We start from the raw sequence: 18,330 nt of genomic DNA on the forward strand, positions 1-18,330 counted from the left end.
CTGACAGATGTTCCCTACATTTGTAAGTGCATTGAATGAAGGTTATTATATTTGTCTTACATTGCCCTCAGTTTCATCTGAAGAATCCGAACTCTTCAAGTTTTGTCAGTCTTAATGGGGAAATCACAGTTTTAGAAAAAAAAAATGAAAGATTTTGTTTGCTTCCCAGGCTCATGAATCTATCTGGCCGAGGAAAAAACAAGCATGGCAGGAATGTGTGGTTTAAACGGACAAAATAGCAGTTTGGGCTTATGTTACTCAAACTATTGTGTCCACGTTTAAACTTCCAAACCAGACTTCCATGAATCAATCGAGCGAATTTAGAGCGCAGAAATGCTGAACTCTGCTGAGAAAGAGCAGTGATACAGATGAAAGAGTGCGCTTATGTAAGCCCAGTGTACGGCTATTTTCTTTTCTTGATTCCAAAAAATATTTTATGACAGTTTACAGAAAATGTAAAAAGCCAAATTTTTTTGTGCACAAATTTGAAAAACTTGCATCTCTTTCCCTCTGGGCTTTCTTTTGACGTGCTGACTTAACAAAGTACCATTTTATATACATGTCTCATTGTGCTTTTCTCCCCCCATTCACCCACTCCAACTCCCTCTTTCCCTCGCTCGCCCCTTTTCCTCTGTCTCTCGGCTGCAGATCTTGGCACTGACAGATGCGTTGTCACGCGTAGGAGTCCAGAACCTCTCTCCATCTCGTTTTTTTCAGCTCTCCCCCTCCTCTTCCTCCCAGCATCTCTAATAAGACACATGCTCCTGGGCTGGGTTGCTCACTCACGGTAGGATCTCCCGGACTCGATCGCCGCCAGCTTCTCTCCTCGGCTTCATGGGTTGAAGGGCACATAAGATCTCCCAAAGTTGATCTTCTTCATCGTGCTATGGTTTGCTCTCCAAACATGTCCGGACTTGCCAAAGGCTCCTCCAGCCAAAGGCTCCGAGAGCGGCTGTAGTCGACTTTGTTCCACCTGCCACAGCGTGAAAGGGGCGTCCTCAGTGACTGGGCACCAGGGACTATGCATTTGGGACTGCTGGCGCTGGCACTGGTCTTCCTCAGCTCCATGGGTCACGCCGATAACCTCAAGGCCTCCAAAGCAAGAAGACAGAGACGGAGTGAGTGCTGATGTTTCTTTTCTGATTACTTTTCTTCATTATAGCTGGGATTTCACTGTTTCTTCAGAACTAATGCAGCTTTTCAAATGGTAGCTCCTATTATTTGTGGCTCATTAAAGGGAGTTTGACTTGCTTGGAATGTTCTTTTTGGGGTTTTTGTGTTTTTTGAAATGTGGGGTTGTGCTGCTTTTAATAGCAACTTTTCTTTTTAAGGCAAATTGGAAATGAGCATGTCATGTCCTAAAGAGCGGCCAATTTTGAGCCATTAGATGATACTTAACTATAATGCCTAACACATTTTATTTTTGCTAATCTTTTGACTTCAAAACCTTTTTATACTTTTTGTGTGCGTTTCTCATGATAGTAGAGCAGTTATTTATGAGAAGAGACACTGAAGTCAAGTGTGAGCTTGTGATCATCTCACAGTAAGAGCAATAATTTAGGAAAAGCGTTTTTTTGTGTGTGTGTGTGTGTGTGTGTGTGTGTGTGTGTGTGTGTGAACTCATTTATGTTCATACTAAGTAGTCTTTTTTTGTAAACTATTATATTGCAAGCTATTGAATACGCTGTTATATACTTCCATTATATATTATAAGTGAATATTTTCAGACTTAAGGGTGAAAGTCAATCTACATATGAAGAGTTCAGATGCAAAAACCTCTAAATGCCATCTGAAATTTTCTCCTACAAGGAGCCTTTTTCTCAGCCTCCTATGTTTATGTTCAAGTATTTCTTTTTAAAGGCAATGGAAAGAACTTATTTGCCACTATAAAAGTAACATTTCTGAAAATATCAAACAGCATTCAGAGGTTTTTTCATCTAAACTCATACTGTACTTCATATATAGCAATATTTTTTTACTGTGAAATTTAGCATGAGTTCCCTTGTGTTTGCATGCATCCCATAATTATTTTAATGAATATATTTATATACATATACAGTGCTCAGAGTAATTGAGTACACCACATTTTGAAAATTAATATTTTATCCATTTCTCTGTGAATATAGGCAATGTATTTGGTGCATTTAAACAAAACAGATTTATTAAACAGATATATTTATTAAAATAATATTTTAGTGAACAAACATGTTTAAACACTGAAAGATAATATAATTAAATTCAAGCACAATGTTGCAAAAAAAATCAACCTACAAAATTTCAACAAAATTTTTCAGTTGTTTCGCTTCTCTTGGTTTTTCTTCTTTTTTAAAATTTGTATTTAATATTTTTCTGTAACATGTAAATTTGGGTGTGCTAGTTTTTGGACCGTTGTCGTAAGTTATTTTGTTAGATAAGCTCCAGATTTGGCTTCAGTACTGACCTATCTAATGTATATGCACAGATATAATATTGCATAGCTTCCTATTAATAATATGAATTTAAAAGAGAGATTCGTGAGGGGGATGTTTTGGAAAGTTGTCTGTTTTGATTTTGTGTAGTATTGCTTATTTGTGTTTCGCTCAATATTGAATACATCATAAGCTGTGATGCCAAAAAATATATCATATTGATAATCTGATCAATTTCTTATCACAACCCCCCCAAAAATTAAATTAAGCATTGCTAAATAATATTTCAGGGGATAGTTCACAAAAAAATCTGTAATCATTTGCTCACAATTTGCTTGTTTTAAACATTTGTGTGTTTTTTTTCTGATGTTTAATACAAAATAAGATATTTTAAAGAATGTTGGAAACCAGTAACTATTCACTTCCATTTTTCATACAATGAAAGTCAATGGTTTCCAACATTCTTCAAAACATCTTCTTTTGTGTTCAACAGAAAAACGCAACTCATAAAGGTGTTAAATCACTTGAGGATGAGTAAATATTGAGCAAATGTTCATTTCTGCGTGAACTGTCTCTTTTATTCATTGGGATTTGTGCATTGATGAGTGCCAGTAATGATGAGGTGTGTACAAGAAAAAAAGTCTAATTATTCTTTAAGCAAGATAAATGTACTTTTAGGATTGTGTAAGCAATTTCTGATGTTGAGCACAAAAGAAGATATTTTTAAGAATGTTGGAAACCAGTAACCATTCACTTCCATTTTACTACAATGAAAGTCAATGGTTTCCAAAATTCTTCAAAATGCAAATGTTTATTTTTGCATGAACTGTCTCTTTTATTCATTGGGAATTGCACATTTTGTGCCAGTAATGTTGAGGTGTGTACAGGAAAAAAGTTTATTATCCTTTAAGCAAGATAAATTTACTTTTAGAATTGTGTAAGTAATTTGAGATGTTGAACACAAAAGAAGATATTTTGAAGAATGTTGGAATCCAGTAACCATTCACTTCCATTTTCCTAAAATGAAAGTCAATGGTTTCCAACATTCTTCAAAGTATCTTCTTTTGTGTTCAACATAAAAATGCAAATAATAAAAGTGTTAAATCATGTGAGGATGAGTAAATATTGAGCAAATGTTTATTTTTGCATAAACTGTCTCTTTTATTCATTATTATTTATTTGATTTGCTCATTGATTAGTGTCAGTAATGTTGAGGTGTTTACAGCCTCCTCTAGAGGAAGATATATGTAATGCAGAGATGTACACAGATGCATCTGCCATGGATTTGCTACTGTTGTTATTTCACTCAGAGACAATACTATTAAAACTCGAACATTTATTCCCCTGCCAGACACTATAAGGACCCAAACGAGCATATATCGTGTTTTGACAGTCACAGCAGGTAACTAAAGCAAGAAATCAAGTAGCACGAGGAAGCCTAGAAGTACAAATCAAAACACAATGAGAAAGTAAAGCTTTCTGTGGGGAAATAAACAGTGAGTACCTTGGTGAAATAAATCTGCAGATGCTCCACAATCTGTTAAGGCTTCTTGACCTCAATGTAAGCTCATCTGACCAAGTGCTTCTTGACAGTGGAGTTTTGCAGCGGTTTTTATCAACAAAACGAAAGCAAACATCTCTGACAGCTGTTATTGTACAAGTGATTGAACAGCGCTCACACTTTGGTCCCTGTTGATACTTTCCTGCTTTCGTTCTAAAATATCCAAACCACACCAGCAAAACATGTGATATTTCATAGTGTCTAAGTGTTTCTTTTTGTTCGCTGTAAACTATTTTAAATTATGATATCAGCCTCCACATCCGTTCTATGGCACGGTGCCTGACGCTTCAAAAAGAAATAAATTATAATAATGTAAAAATTATTTTTAGTCTGTGCATTTTAGGTCCGTTTTTTCAGGAAAAAATGTTTAATTATTCTTTGAACAAGATTAATTTGCTTTTAGAATTGTGTAAGCAATAAGACATGGGGAATATATCTTTAAGTTTCTTACCCATTTGCAAATACGTTTTTCTTGCCTTCAGGATAAACATACCAAAATTTAGCTAGATTAATGCTTTAAACAAGTAAAAAAAATATATAGATTTGACGATACGATAAAGAAGATTTAATTATACCAAGATATTCTCTGAAAGCAAGTCTGATGCAATCCATATGATTTGAATTATATTTAGGGTGTGTTCACACATATTTGTCACACTTTCTCACAGGTATGCACACAGACTTAATTTCCAGCTAGCCAGCTGAACGGCTTTTCATTACAAAAATCGCCATGTTTAAGGTCTGTTTTCTTTAAAAAGAAGCGCTCTTCACTGCCGAATAGATATTTTATACAAAGTGATTCTCAGACCGGACAAGAAGCACTGCATTAAATGACATTTTTCATTGCCATCTCTTTAAAATCTGAAAAATTATTTTACCTCTATTTTGAATGGAGTTTCTGCGCTAGCCTGCTGGTACTGACGGTCTATCATCTCGTTTTATGGTTGAACAACTAAATGAATGCTCAAGTATATTTAACTGATTGTATTTTAATCACATTATGATGTCTATACTGTAAAAAAATTTAAATAGTCACATTTAACTTTCACTGGAAGTTTATTGTTGGCTGAAAAACACTAGCTGTGCATATAGCCCATTGAAACAAACTTAGGTGTGATTGTTAAAGTGTGGTTCATTTAAGTATAAGTGTAAACATCCGAACCTTGGTGCAGCAAACAATTGCAAAGAGATTAAATTAATCAAAAACAGCAGATAATGAAACAAAATACAATGTTACAAAGGATAGAATGCTTATTTTTATTGTCATCTTAATCACGGTGCTGCCTGTTACAGTGCAATGTGTTGAAGCCCGTTTACACATATCATATTCATAATCAACAAAAATACCATTAAGTGATAAACAAATGTTTGGTACATTGCAAAAAATGTAATAACAAAAAAAAAAAATCAAGACAACAAATATGTTTAACTAATTTTAATAAGTTAATTATGTTTCAATAAATGGTAATGATTGTTAACAAATTCTATTATGTCAACATGCAAAGTTTAGCTTAATGTGCTTAGTCAGTTTGATTGATGTAAGTTGAGATAATTAGAAAAGGTCATTTGATTCAACTAAAAAAATGTAAGGCAGCAAGTTTTAAATCAAGTCAAGTCAAGCTTTGTTGTCATTCCGCTACAAGTGTGGACATACAGAGGAATGAAATGTTGTGTCTCGTTGGACCAATCATAAATACAAACACAACACTGGACATAAGAGCTATTTAAAACAAACCTATGCATAACTAACATAAGATACTTAACTATACACATAAGACAGGCTATACAAGTACTTGTCTTTATTTTGGAAGTGTAAGTTTAGTAACAAAATATTCATTATTACTATTCCTTTTTTTAGGGAAATATTTTCATTCATTCATTTTTGGCTTAGTCCCTTTATTCATCAGGGGTCGCCACAGCGGAATAAACCGCTGACTTATCCAGCATATGTTTTACCCAGCAGATTCCCTTCCAGCTGCAACCCAACACTGGGAAACACCCATACACTCTCGCATTCACACATACACTACGGCCAATTTAGTTTATTCAATTCATGTATAGTGCATGTCCTTGGACTGTGGGGGAAACCGGAGCACCCGGAGGAAACCCAAGTGAACACAAGAAGAACATGGAAACTCCACACAAAAATGACAACTGACCTAGCCGGGACTTGAACCAGTGACCTTCTTGCTATAAGGCAACAGTGCTAAGCACTGAGCCACCATAGTAAATATTTAAAATTATATTATATACAAGTGAAACATTTAGTTGACTGAATTGTAGCTCCCCAGTACTCAAAGTGGTGATGGTTTCTGATTTGTGCTTTCCAAGAAATCTTCAACATGCAAGTTTCTATTTTCTGGGCATTTTAGGTCATTGTGAACCATTTCATGTGCATATTTTACCAAAGGGGATAATAATAATAATATTTTAATGTAGTTCATCTTCAAAATGTAAAGGATCCACCTAACGATTCCCAGGGTAATGAAAGATAAAGATGATTTTATCTGTTTCATACGGATGAAATCACAATTTTGATTGTTCAGGGAGGAGTGTTTATTGACATTAATGGTTCTTTGAAGAACTTTTAAGATCTATGGAATATTCCAGAAAGGTTAGGCTATTGAAATGTTTTCAAACTATGAAAAATATTGATCTTTTAGAAAATCTTCACTAAAAATTGCTTTGAAAAAACAAGGTTCTTCTGTGGCATCAATGCAAAAACTCTGTGTAAATCGGTTCCTCCTGCTGTCTTTCAAATTCTTTTGTTAAATAAGTTCTCCTTGTTTGTTTTAGGGAAAAAATATTATTCAGATTAAGAAATCTTTAGGAAAGAGCCTGAAAAAGATGAAAATATCACTTAATCCAGGGGTTCCCAAACTTTCAGCCTGTGATCCCTACAATAACAATGCCAGTGACTCACAACCCTTGAATTACTTAGAGGTGGTTACAAATATAAAAATGTTGCGCACACAACAATAAGCCTATATAAACACAAGCATATTGACAACACAAATATCATTTTTATAGTCATTTATTAATTTGTTTAATTTAATATTAACCTCAGCTAATGAGACTGGTGGACACAATGTTTTCAGCACAAGTGTATTCTTGGTTTAATATTGGAGACTGCCACTCAGAGATCATTCTCAATGTTCTGTTGTGGCCTGTATTTATTTTTAATCTGCTGCAGCTGACACTATTGCTGTGTTGTTAATCTAACGTAAACAAACCAATCCTATGAAAAAAATCATTTATAGGCTGATGGCTTTTCATTTGCATGTTGTTGTTTTTACTACTAAAATTAGTATTTTTATCTTCTGTGGGTTATGGTTAAAATATGGTCATTCTAATAGTTTAAAAAAATGTATTTAACTTTTGGAAATCACTAAGCAACCCCCTGTCATTGTCCTGTGACCCCCACTTTGAGAACCACAGCTTTAAAATCCATAACAGACATTAAGAATGCAAATGTATAAACAATGAACATGTTAACATAAGAAAAATAAATCAAAGGAAACAATAGAAATAAGTTCATCTAAGTTAATACTGATTTAATAAACCTGACTGCTTGATTACACTATATTAGACCAAAACTTTGGAAACTTAAAGAACTTTTGATTTTGAAAGAATTTACCAAGGCTAGGTTGGCTAGGTATTGGTGCTCAGTCATTAATCCTAGTTCCTATTTTAATATGTTCACAAAGAAAATGTTATTTTAAGATTAAACCAGGTAACACTTAATAAAAGTCCATTAGTTAAAGGTAATGTATTTACTAAAATGTACAAACTATTAGTAGTACATTTATCACGGTATTTCTTGATGTTTGTTAACGTCAGTTAATGTTATTTAAGTTGAATGACGTTAGCTCATGTTAACTTATGGTGCACTAGCTAACGTTAACAAATATAGCTTTGGATTTAATTATTTCATTAGTTAATGTTGAACTATGATTATTAATGCTTAACAAGATTATTTATACTTACTTAATGTTAATAAACACATTAACTAATGGATCATTATTCTAAAGTGTTACCTTAAACTATATTTATCAAAAGGATATTTCAACCAAAAATGAAAATCATAATTTGTTCTGTCTTGTTAGGTTTTAAATCTCTATGAGTTCCTTTCCTCTGATGAACACAAAATAAGATATTTTGAGGATTGTAGGTTGCCAGCACCCATCGATTTTCATTGTAGAAAACAAATGGCTATTGAAATTCAATGGGTGCCCGCTATAGCAATATTAAAAATATCAACAGACCAAAGAAACTCAAATAGGTTTTGAACACATGAAAGGTGAGTAAATGAACCCATTTTTTTGTGAACTATCCCTTTAATATCACCGTTTATTGTATTTTCGATCCAATTAATAACATTTTAAAACTTTTGCCCACTGATATGTCTAAAATGAAATTTATTGATGCTCATAGATGACTTTTTTCAATTAAGGGACATTTTAGATTCTTTTTCTAACGTATTAACTTGAGAGACATTTTGGGGGTATTTTAAGTTCTACAAAAATCTCACATTGAACTAAAAGGTCTTATTTATTACTAGCACTTCCTGCAATCTCCTCTTGAAAAATGTCATCATGATATAACACTGTCAAGAAGTAATGTTGTCTTTTTAGTGTGTGTCTGCAGGGAGTGTTAGTACAGTCTGCAACCTAACCAACTTCCCTGCATGTTTGTCCAGACTAACCACCACTCAAAAGACCCGTGCAAAACAATTATTCACGTTTATCATTTTTAATTCCAGTTTCATTTTTGTTGTTTCTGCTGACGGACCTTTTCATTTTTTTCAGCTGTGGAGAGCAATGCAGTGATCGCATTAAGAACACACTTACTTCTGAAAACCATCCACTTCTAAGGATGTTTTTTGTGGATGAGTGTTTGGTTCCTTATTCTTCTAAAACTTAATATTGTTAATGCCCTTTTGTTGTAATTTAATTGGTTGATGGATGAGAAATGAATTGTTATTTTTTTTCTAAACCCCCCTCCCAAGAACAAGATCAACATAAGAGATTCATTGGTACATTAGGTTGCGTCACTTACTGTACGTGCTGCTTATTTACAGCATTTTAACACTTAGTGTAGAGATTGATTGCCCTGTGAGAATATATATTTAGAGCTGATGCTCCACACATAGACTCATAAATTAAAGCAGATGACTGCAGTTTTGACTCCATTCGGCCTACCAGGAACAGGATGTGCACTCTGACATGCTTTTGGAGTAATCTTTTATTTAATCTTGGCTTTAAACGCAGACATATTTTGGATGTTACAAGCAAAGCATGGAACGGGATGTGTGAGCTTTCTTAGATATCTGTTGTTGATTTTATTTGACCATTTGTCAGCAACTTGGGAGACCTGGACTGACATTTTAAGCCCCTTTCGCCCTGTGGACCATCACAAATCTCTGTGATGTCTCCAGTTTTGATTGTCCGGTATGAAATAGCATGACATCTTCCGATGAGATTTTCACACAAATGTTTTAAATGAACAGCCTGAAATGAACAAGGGTACTTGGTGCACATGAGCTGCAAACACAGACTAAGGATCTATTTGTCTATCTGTCTGTTCAATCTATCTATCTATCTATCTATCTATCTATCTATCTATCTATCTATCTATCTATCTATCTATCTATCTATCTATCTATCTATCTATCTATCTATCTATCTATCTATCTATCTATCTGTCTGTCTGTCTGTCTGTCTGTCTGTCTGTCTGTCTGTCTGTCTGTCTGTCTGTCTGTCTGTCTGTCTGTCTGTCTGTCTGTCTGTCTGTATGCCTGCCTGCCTGCCTGCCTGCCTGCCTGTCTGTCTGTCTGTCTGTCCATGCGTCCTTCACTCCCTCTATCCATCTATCTTAATTAATTTGGGTGTACTCATTTTTGAACTGTTAATTAGCTCTAATTTTTGTTTTGGTACTGACTAATCTAATGCATATGACCAAATATATTATTGTAACATGTCCTATAAAAAATACTAATTAAAAAAAGAGGGATCTTGGGGGAGGGGGAGGGGGGTGTCATTTATGCTGAGCGCTTTCTGTCATGGTGGTAAGCTCAAAGTGAAGGTCACTGGTTGTTCGTTCAGTTTCTGTCAGTTTGTCAGAATTGTCTTATAAGTTGTAATCAAATGCTGCCTATACACTCAATCACTCACTCACTTAATCTGTCTTTCCTCCATCAGTAAGCACTGAAGTTCCTCCATCATGTTCGAATGGATGCGAGCACTGCTCAGAGTACAACGGCTGTCTTAAATGCCGACCCCGACTCTTCATCTTACTGGAGCGAAATGACATCCGTCAGATAGGCATTTGCCTGGCCGCATGTCCTGTTGGATATTATGGCATTCGAAATCGGGATATGAACAAATGCACACGTAAGTCTATGCTCTAATTTCAAAACTATAAATGTGTATGTATGTAACATAAGCTGTGCCAATCAGTATATTTGAATGAATTTGTAGGATCATGTGACACTAAAGACTGCAGTTATGAATGCTAAAAATTCAGCTTTAACTATACGTGAATAAATTATATTTTAAATATATGTAAGAGTATAAATACAGTGATTTTTACAGTTATACTATTTTATTTTTTCATGCATTTTTACTTAATCATTTTAATATCTTTTTAAAAAGTAAAATGTAGATTACTCTGTGTAGATGTCTTTATTTGCATCTATATATATCTTCACATCAAAAAACAAGTAAAAATAAAATAATTAGGGAAACATTAAAATAGAGCACTGTATTAATATTTCACCATATTATAGTCTATTTTAAATAGCATATGTAGATGAATTCAGATCTATAGCTACATGTATTAACTCACCGTCTACTTTATTAGGTACACCTTACTAGCACCGGGTTGGACGCTCTTATACCTTTAGGACTGCCTTAATCCTTCATGGCATAGATTCAACAAGATACTGGAAATATTCCTCAGAGATTTTGGTCCATATTGACATGATAGCATCACACAGTTGCTGCAGATTTGTTAGCTGCACATTCATGATGCAAATCTCCCGTTCCACCACATCCCAAAGGTTCTCTATTGGATTAAGATCTGGTGATCACGGAAACCATTGGAGTAAAGTGAACTCATTGTCATGTTCAATAAACCAGTCTGAGATGATTCACGCTTTGACATGATGTGTTATCCTGCTGGAAGTAGCCATCAGAAGATGGGTACACTGTGGTCACAAAGGGATGGACATGGTTAGCAACAATACTCAGGTAGTCTGTGGTGTTGACCCGATGCTCAATTGATACTAATGGGCTCAAAGTGTGCCAAGAAAATATCCCCACTCCATTACACCACCAGCATCCTGAACCGTTGATACAAGGCAGGATGGATCCATGCTTTCATGTTGTTGATGCCAAATTCTGACCCTACCATCAAAAAGTTGCAGCAGAAATCAAGACTCTTCATTCCAGGCAACATTTTTCCAATCGTCTGTTGTCCAATTTTGGTTAGCTGGTGTGAGTTGTAGCCTCAGTTTCCTGTTCTTAGCTGACAGGAGTGGCACCCGGTGTGGTTTTCTTCTGCTGTAGCCCATCCGCCTCAAGGTTTGATGTGTTGTGCATTCTAAGACACTCTTCTGAATTCCTCGGTTGTAACGAGTGGTTATTTGAGTTACTGTTGCCTTTCTATCAGAACCAGTCTGGCTATTCTCTGTAAACCCTAGAGATGGTTGTGTGTGAAAATCCCAGTAGATCAGCAGTTTCTGAAATACTCAGACCAGCCTGTCTGACACCAACAATCATGCCACGTTCAAAGTCAGTTAAATCACCTTTCTTCCCCATTCTGATGCTTGGTTTGACTTGCAGCAGATCATCTTGACCATGTCTACCTGCCTAAATGCATTAAGTTGCTGCCGTGTGATTGGCTGATTAGAAATTTGCATTAACAAGCAATTAGACAGGTGTGCCTAATAAAGTGGCCGGTGAGTGTAGATAATAAAAAAAGTCAGTATCTCTTCATCACAAACAGCTTTGTATGTTATAAAAAATTTGCAACTTTCTCAATGAACAGAAAATCACGCATCTTTAGAAATGAAAAAAATCAATGGCACTGAAAAACTACATACTGTAAACGAACCTTTAGGCTATTTGCCCAAGCTTTTAACTTCAACTTTCCTCGCATTTAACACCATTTGGATGATAGACATAAATTACACAACGATCACATTCATTAGTGCTGTAACCCACCAGTGACACGAAACTACCCGCATGTGACCCATGGATGCCAAACACTGAGCCAGTGATCTGTTTTCTCTTACTCTGTGGGTGAAAAACAAGGCTGGGGGATGAAATACGAAGCAAAACATTGGTAATACTCTGCTGTTTGCCTGTTTCTTCTAGGAAGTCTGTGTTATTATTGTAGCCTGAGTTCACGGTAGTTCAATCCTGGCCATATTTTTCGAGCTTCCTTAGCAAACCCTACGCAGAAAACATAAAGAGGATTTACATTTAATCACCCTCTTTGTTTTAACAGCGTGCTCTCTAGGTTTTTTTGTAAGCGTTTCCATCATGTGCGTGAGCGTTTTTACTGTGATGGTGCCAAAGCTGCGGATAAACAAGGAAATACCTCTCGTAAACTGATTGGTGGTACCTGTTTACTCCTGTTGTGGGAGGAAATGAATGGCTTTATTTGACTTTTATTTCTAACTTCAAGCCGCTGAAGCTTTTCCAGTTGTAAATTGAACGTCCTGCTCCCTTTTCAAGCGTGTTTTGATAGCCAATTAGCGCGAGCCACAGCTTGGAGTCATTATATTTTGTTATAGGAAGAAAATACTTTTGTTACCAAGATACACTCTTGCATCATTCAGCCTAATACCTCTCAGATGGTTCTGATTTAAGCCTTCTTTCTAGATAACCTGAAATTTCAACGTTAGCATCCAGGGAAGTGAGAAATTAGCGGAGCGCTGTTTTTATTTCACAACCCTCTGGAGCCTTTAATTTATCATCTTTTGACTGTATACTTTACGTTTGCTTTGAAATAGCACATGCAGCTGTCCGCTTGTTAGCCTAAGTATTTTTATGATCCGCATCTTGAGATTAAAATATGTCGTGTCTGCAGGTGTCGGCTTCAGATTCGGACTCTCGCTGTCAACATTTTGTTTCGTTCTCATTTGCTCAGTGTTTTTGTGGTGTTTTGAAAGACGGCCGTGCATGCGAAACCCTCCTTCATCTCGGTCCCTGAATGGCTGCCGCGCTGCAATTATTCAATCAGCTGCGTGCATTTGATTCCTTTCCAAATCCCCATGATGTCTTGTTAACAACATTTGTCTTGCATTAAGGGTGCATTTGTAAATGCTTGAGTGCAAAAGAATTTGCTCCAAACGTTACTAATTTAGTTGTCAGGCATTTAAAGTAGTAATTGAGAGCAGAGGTTATAACAGAAAACACGGCTTGAATATGTTGTTAGGCCCTCTTCTGCTTTTGGCTGGCGCACCGTGATGTGTATCAGACATCCATGTGGTGCTGAGAATGAAAGTGTTTTGGGTGTTATGGATATTTATTTTTGCATGTTTTTAAATGCAGTTTGGAAGATTTAGGGTTAGGTTAGTGTAGCCTGTGTCAGTCAGAAAACTGTGAAAGATCACATTTATAACAATAAATAATGCATTTTAGAATATTAAATATTTTATTACAATTTATATAAGACAAGTGGCCTCAAATTGAATTTTCAATCAGTTTTAATTCGGCAAGTTGTCAAGGAAGCACTGCTTATTTTCATGTTTAGTTAAAGGAACACTCCACTATTTTAAATAGGCTCATTTTACTAGAGTTTAACAGTTCAGTTTCACCATTTCTGAATCCATTTAGACAATCTCTAGGTCTGGCAGGAACAATTTTAGCTTAGCTTAGCTTAGCATAAATCATTAAATCGGGTTAGATCATTAGCATTTCTCACAAAAAATAAAAAAAAAAAAAATAATTTTTTTGATAATTTTCCTATTTGGCTTAAATATTCTGTAGTTAGAATATGTACTAAGCCTCAAGCGAGTCGCACACCAGATGTGCCGCTCAGCGCCAGGCTGCGACATGCATATGACAATTGGATTTATGACAATTTGGAAAATTTTAAATGTTCTTTAAAATAAAACTGTTCAGATGGCGCTCTGTGGCATGGCAGAAATATGAACAGTGTCCTAAGTCGTAGCTGGGCGCCGGGGACAGCCACCGACTTGCAGCGCCAGTGTACGTACCCTGATAAAAATCTGTTTAGAATTCTAAAATGTATAGTATGGTGCTGCATGGTGCGGCACAGAGCAGCGCATCTGGTGTGCAACCCCTTTTACGATAAATTAAAAGCTGATATTTTCTTTTTTTTTAGGGGTTTTTCACCTTTAATTTGGCTAGGACAGTGAAGGTTACAGGCAGGAAAGTATTGGGAGCAGTGAGAGGGGAAGGGTCGGCAAAGTAACTCGAGCAGGGAATCGAACTTGAGTCACCGTGAGCCCCATGGTGCTATATGTCGGCGCACTTAACCACTAGGCTATTGACGCCGACAAAGCAGCTATTTTCCAGGTGGAAATGGCTAGGAACTATACTCTCATTCTGGCGTAATAATCATGGGAATTTGTTGCTGTTTAATGGTAAAAGTGCTCCTGATAGACCTAAAGATAGGCCATATGTACTTAAAATAGGTAAAACTCAACTGTTTGACACTAGATGACTTCCTAGAAATTTCCTAAAAAGTGGAGTGTTCCTTTAAGACTTAAATTCAAATATGAAAATATAAATAACAAAACAAAACAATAGATTATTTTTATTAATAAAAACTACAATATTTGCTCAATGCTGGTATATAACTGCAGTAAACTACTAAATCATTTTTGGTTGACATGATTTTCAGATTTTAGAGCAGCGATCTCAGACTTCTGGACCCCACTGTAAATCATTTCTGATTATTCTCTAGTAAAGAAAGAGACTGAGATGGATTATTAAGAGCTTCATGCACTGTTTATCAGAATGAGATAATGAATATAATAGCGTTATGGACTGGGAAGTGCAATCAGTTTGGTTTTGTAGGTGTCTGGTTTTCATTCTGATGGAATCCACATTTGTCCCCAATTTGATGTACACAGAAAACTTGTGACAAGACAGAGGTGTGATATCACTGACTACTTTTGAATCTGTCAATGCTAGAATAATTTGTCACTGAATGGTGATCCGATTGGTCCACTTTGAAATGTGTATTGATAAAAAAAAATCATATACCTGTCTTTTTTTCTTTATTTCAGAATGTAAAATAGAAAACTGTGAGGCATGTTTTAGCCGAAACTTTTGCACAAAATGTAAGGAGGGCCTGTACTCACATAGAGGGCGATGTTTCTCCAGCTGTCCTGAAGGATTCACCGTCAATGGCACCATGGAGTGTGTAGGTGAGTCTCCAACAGGCTTTTAATGGTAATTGAGAGAGAAGCTTCAGTTCTGTTATGCTGTATTATATGTGTCCTTTTCAAGTCGCTTTTATTTCTGTAGCAAATTTTACAATGTAGATTATGTCAATACCAATATTTAAGATTATCGAACATATTCAGCATATCAGACAAGCAGCAGAGCAGTGGTATTTGTCAAGGAAGCGCTACTTATTTTCATGTTAGTTAAAGGAACACTCCACTTTTAAAAAATAGGCTTATCTTACTAGAGTTAACCAGTTGAGTTTCACCATCTATAAATCTATTTAGACAATCTCTGGGTCTTGCGAGAGCATTTTTAGCTTAGCTTAGCATAAATAATTGAATCGGATTAAACCATTAGCATTTCTCCCCGAAAAATTTTATAAAAAGTATTGATATTTTTTCTATTTGAGGCTTGACAATTCTGTAGTTACATCAAGTACTAAGCCTGATGTAAAATGAAAAGATGCTATTTTCTAGGTCAATATGGCTATGAACTATATTCTCATTCGGGTGTAATAATCATGGGAATTTGTTGCAGTATAGATAAACTTAAGATAAACTTAAAAAATAGACTTAATAGACTTAAAAAAGGTAAAACACAACTGTTTAACTCTGCCTGAAGTATTCACCGTCAATGGAACCATGGAGTGTGTAGATGAGTCTTTTACAGCCTTTTGCTGTCATTGAGAGAGAAGCTTCAGTTCTGTTATGCTGTGTTATTTGTGCGTTTTTCAAGTCACTTTTTTTCCATAGCTCTTTTTACAATGTAATGTCAATAGCAATATTTCAGATTATTGAACATATTCAGTAGAATGCTGGTGTAGTTCCAGTTAGATTAAAACTGATTAAGTTGATCGACAATCCACTGATTTTTAGACATAATATTGAATATTTTCTCAAACCAAAAATTATTCCAAACAAGGCTGGAGCAGAACAATTGTGTGTCTCATAGCAACACTGTGTATCATTCCTGAGTTTAACAAATGATTTGATTTGAATAATCATGATTCAGTGATCCATTCAAAAACATTGGATGTGTCCCAAAGCTAAAAGTTGCTGCCTTAAAAGGCATCAATGCACATCCATAACCAAATTTTGCCTCACTTCCTGACTTCCTGTCATCTTATTGTAGACAGAATAGATGTATCCCAGCAAACAATTCTGTGTTTAATAGACGTCTGATAGACATCTAAATTCAATTCAATTCAATTCACCTTTATTTGTATAGCGCTTTTACTATGTAGATTGTGTCAAAGGAGCTTCACATAAAAGGTCATAGGAAATAGGAACAGTGTAGTTCAGTTTGTAGTGTTCAAGTTCAGTTCAGTTTAGCTCAGTTCAGTGTGGTTTAATAATCACTACTGAGAGTCCAAACACTGAAGAGCAAATCCAACGATGCGCAGCTCTACAGATCCCGAACCATGCAAGCCAGTGGCGACAGCGGAGAGGGAAAAAAACTTCACTAATTGGCGAAAGTGAAGAAAAAAACCTTGAGAGAAACCAGACTTAGTTGGGCACGACCATTTTAGTTTCTCCGCTGGCCAAACGTCTTGTGCAGAGCTGCAGTCTCAGCGGCGGAGGCTGAAAGGTGGCCTCAGCGAAGACTCGTCTGTCCCTGGAGCGTCACAGGAATCAGTCTCATGATCTCCACTCCTCCATGACCACCACAGTAGCTGCTCCGGATACGGCCTGGTCCAGGATATGGAAACCTTGGGATCTTCTCGTTGTTGGTCTTAGATCGAATCAGTGACTCTGCATAGTCTGAGGGCCTCGGGAAGAGTATCCCCAGGTGGAAATGGAGAATAAAGAGAATAATTAGCGTAGCTGCTGTTCATAGTGTATATAAACAAGATGCAGAAACCTGTGTGGAAACCTGCTAAGTGTATGCTTTACTAAAAAGATAGGTCTTTAATCTAGTTTTGAATTGGGAGAGTGTGTCTGAGCCTTGGACGTTATTAGGAAGGCTATTCCAGTGTTTAGGAGCTATAAATGAGAAGGCTTGACCTCCTTTACTCGACTTCGCTATTCTGGGTACTACCAGAAGCCCTGAGTTTTGACATCTTAAAGAGCGGGTTGGATTGTAGCGAGACAGAAGGTTGGTTAGATAAACAGGAGCTAGATTATTTAAAGCTTTATATGTAAGAAGCAATATTTTAAATTCAATACGAAACTTAACAGGCAGCCAGTGTAAGGAGGATAAAATTGGGGTGATGTGATCAAATTTTCTAGACCTGGTAAGAACTCTGGCAGCTGCATTTTGTACTAATTGAAGTTTGTTAATAGAGGATGCTGGGCAGTCAGCAAACAGAGTGTTACAGTAGTCCAGCCAAGAAGTCATAAAAGCATGGACTAGCTTTTCTGCATCTGAGATGGATAGCATACTTCGTAACTTAGCGATATTTCTCAGATGAAAGAAAGCAGTTTTTGTGACATGGGATATATGATTTTTAAAAGTTAAATTGCTGTCTAATATGACACCCAGATCTTTTATAGTAGAGCTAACGCTAACTTTGTATCCCACTAATTGTAGGTCGAGTTGTGAGATCTGCTGTGTACAGGATTTAGGCCCAATAAGTAATAATTCTGTTTTGTCTGCGTTTAAGAGAAGATAATTGTTGGTCATCCAATCTTTAACATCTTTAATACACTCAGTTAGCTTGGACAGTTTAGACATCTCGTCAGGTTTAGTTGAAATATATAATTGAGTATCATCTGCATAGCAGTGAAAGCTGATCCCATGTCTTCTAATAATGTCTCCCAGGGGTAGCATGTATATTGTAAACAGCAAAGGGCCTAAAACTGATCCTTGAGGCACCCCATACTTTACTGGGCTGACTTGGGAAGGCTGTCTATTAATATTCACAAACTGGTAATGGTCAGCTAAGTATGACTTAAACCATTGTAGAGCCTGTCCCTGGACACCTGTAGAATTT

General features: G+C 36.1%; 1 protein-coding gene across 1 annotated transcript in view; it reads left to right on the plus strand.

The window, feature by feature from the left end:
• Nucleotides 1–659: 659 nt before the first annotated feature.
• Nucleotides 660–18,330, plus strand: part of rspo1 (R-spondin 1) — a 35,876-nt gene continuing 18,205 nt past the window's right edge. The window contains exons 1-3 of the mRNA XM_056475771.1: nucleotides 660–1,118; nucleotides 10,170–10,361; nucleotides 15,236–15,376. Coding sequence (XP_056331746.1) covers nucleotides 1,022–1,118; nucleotides 10,170–10,361; nucleotides 15,236–15,376 — 430 coding nt within the window. The 5' untranslated portion in view covers nucleotides 660–1,021. The remainder of the gene's footprint in view (nucleotides 1,119–10,169; nucleotides 10,362–15,235; nucleotides 15,377–18,330) is intronic.

The sequence above is a fragment of the Danio aesculapii genome, chromosome 16 (assembly GCF_903798145.1).
Source record: "Danio aesculapii chromosome 16, fDanAes4.1, whole genome shotgun sequence".
Classification (NCBI taxonomy): domain Eukaryota; kingdom Metazoa; phylum Chordata; class Actinopteri; order Cypriniformes; family Danionidae; genus Danio; species Danio aesculapii.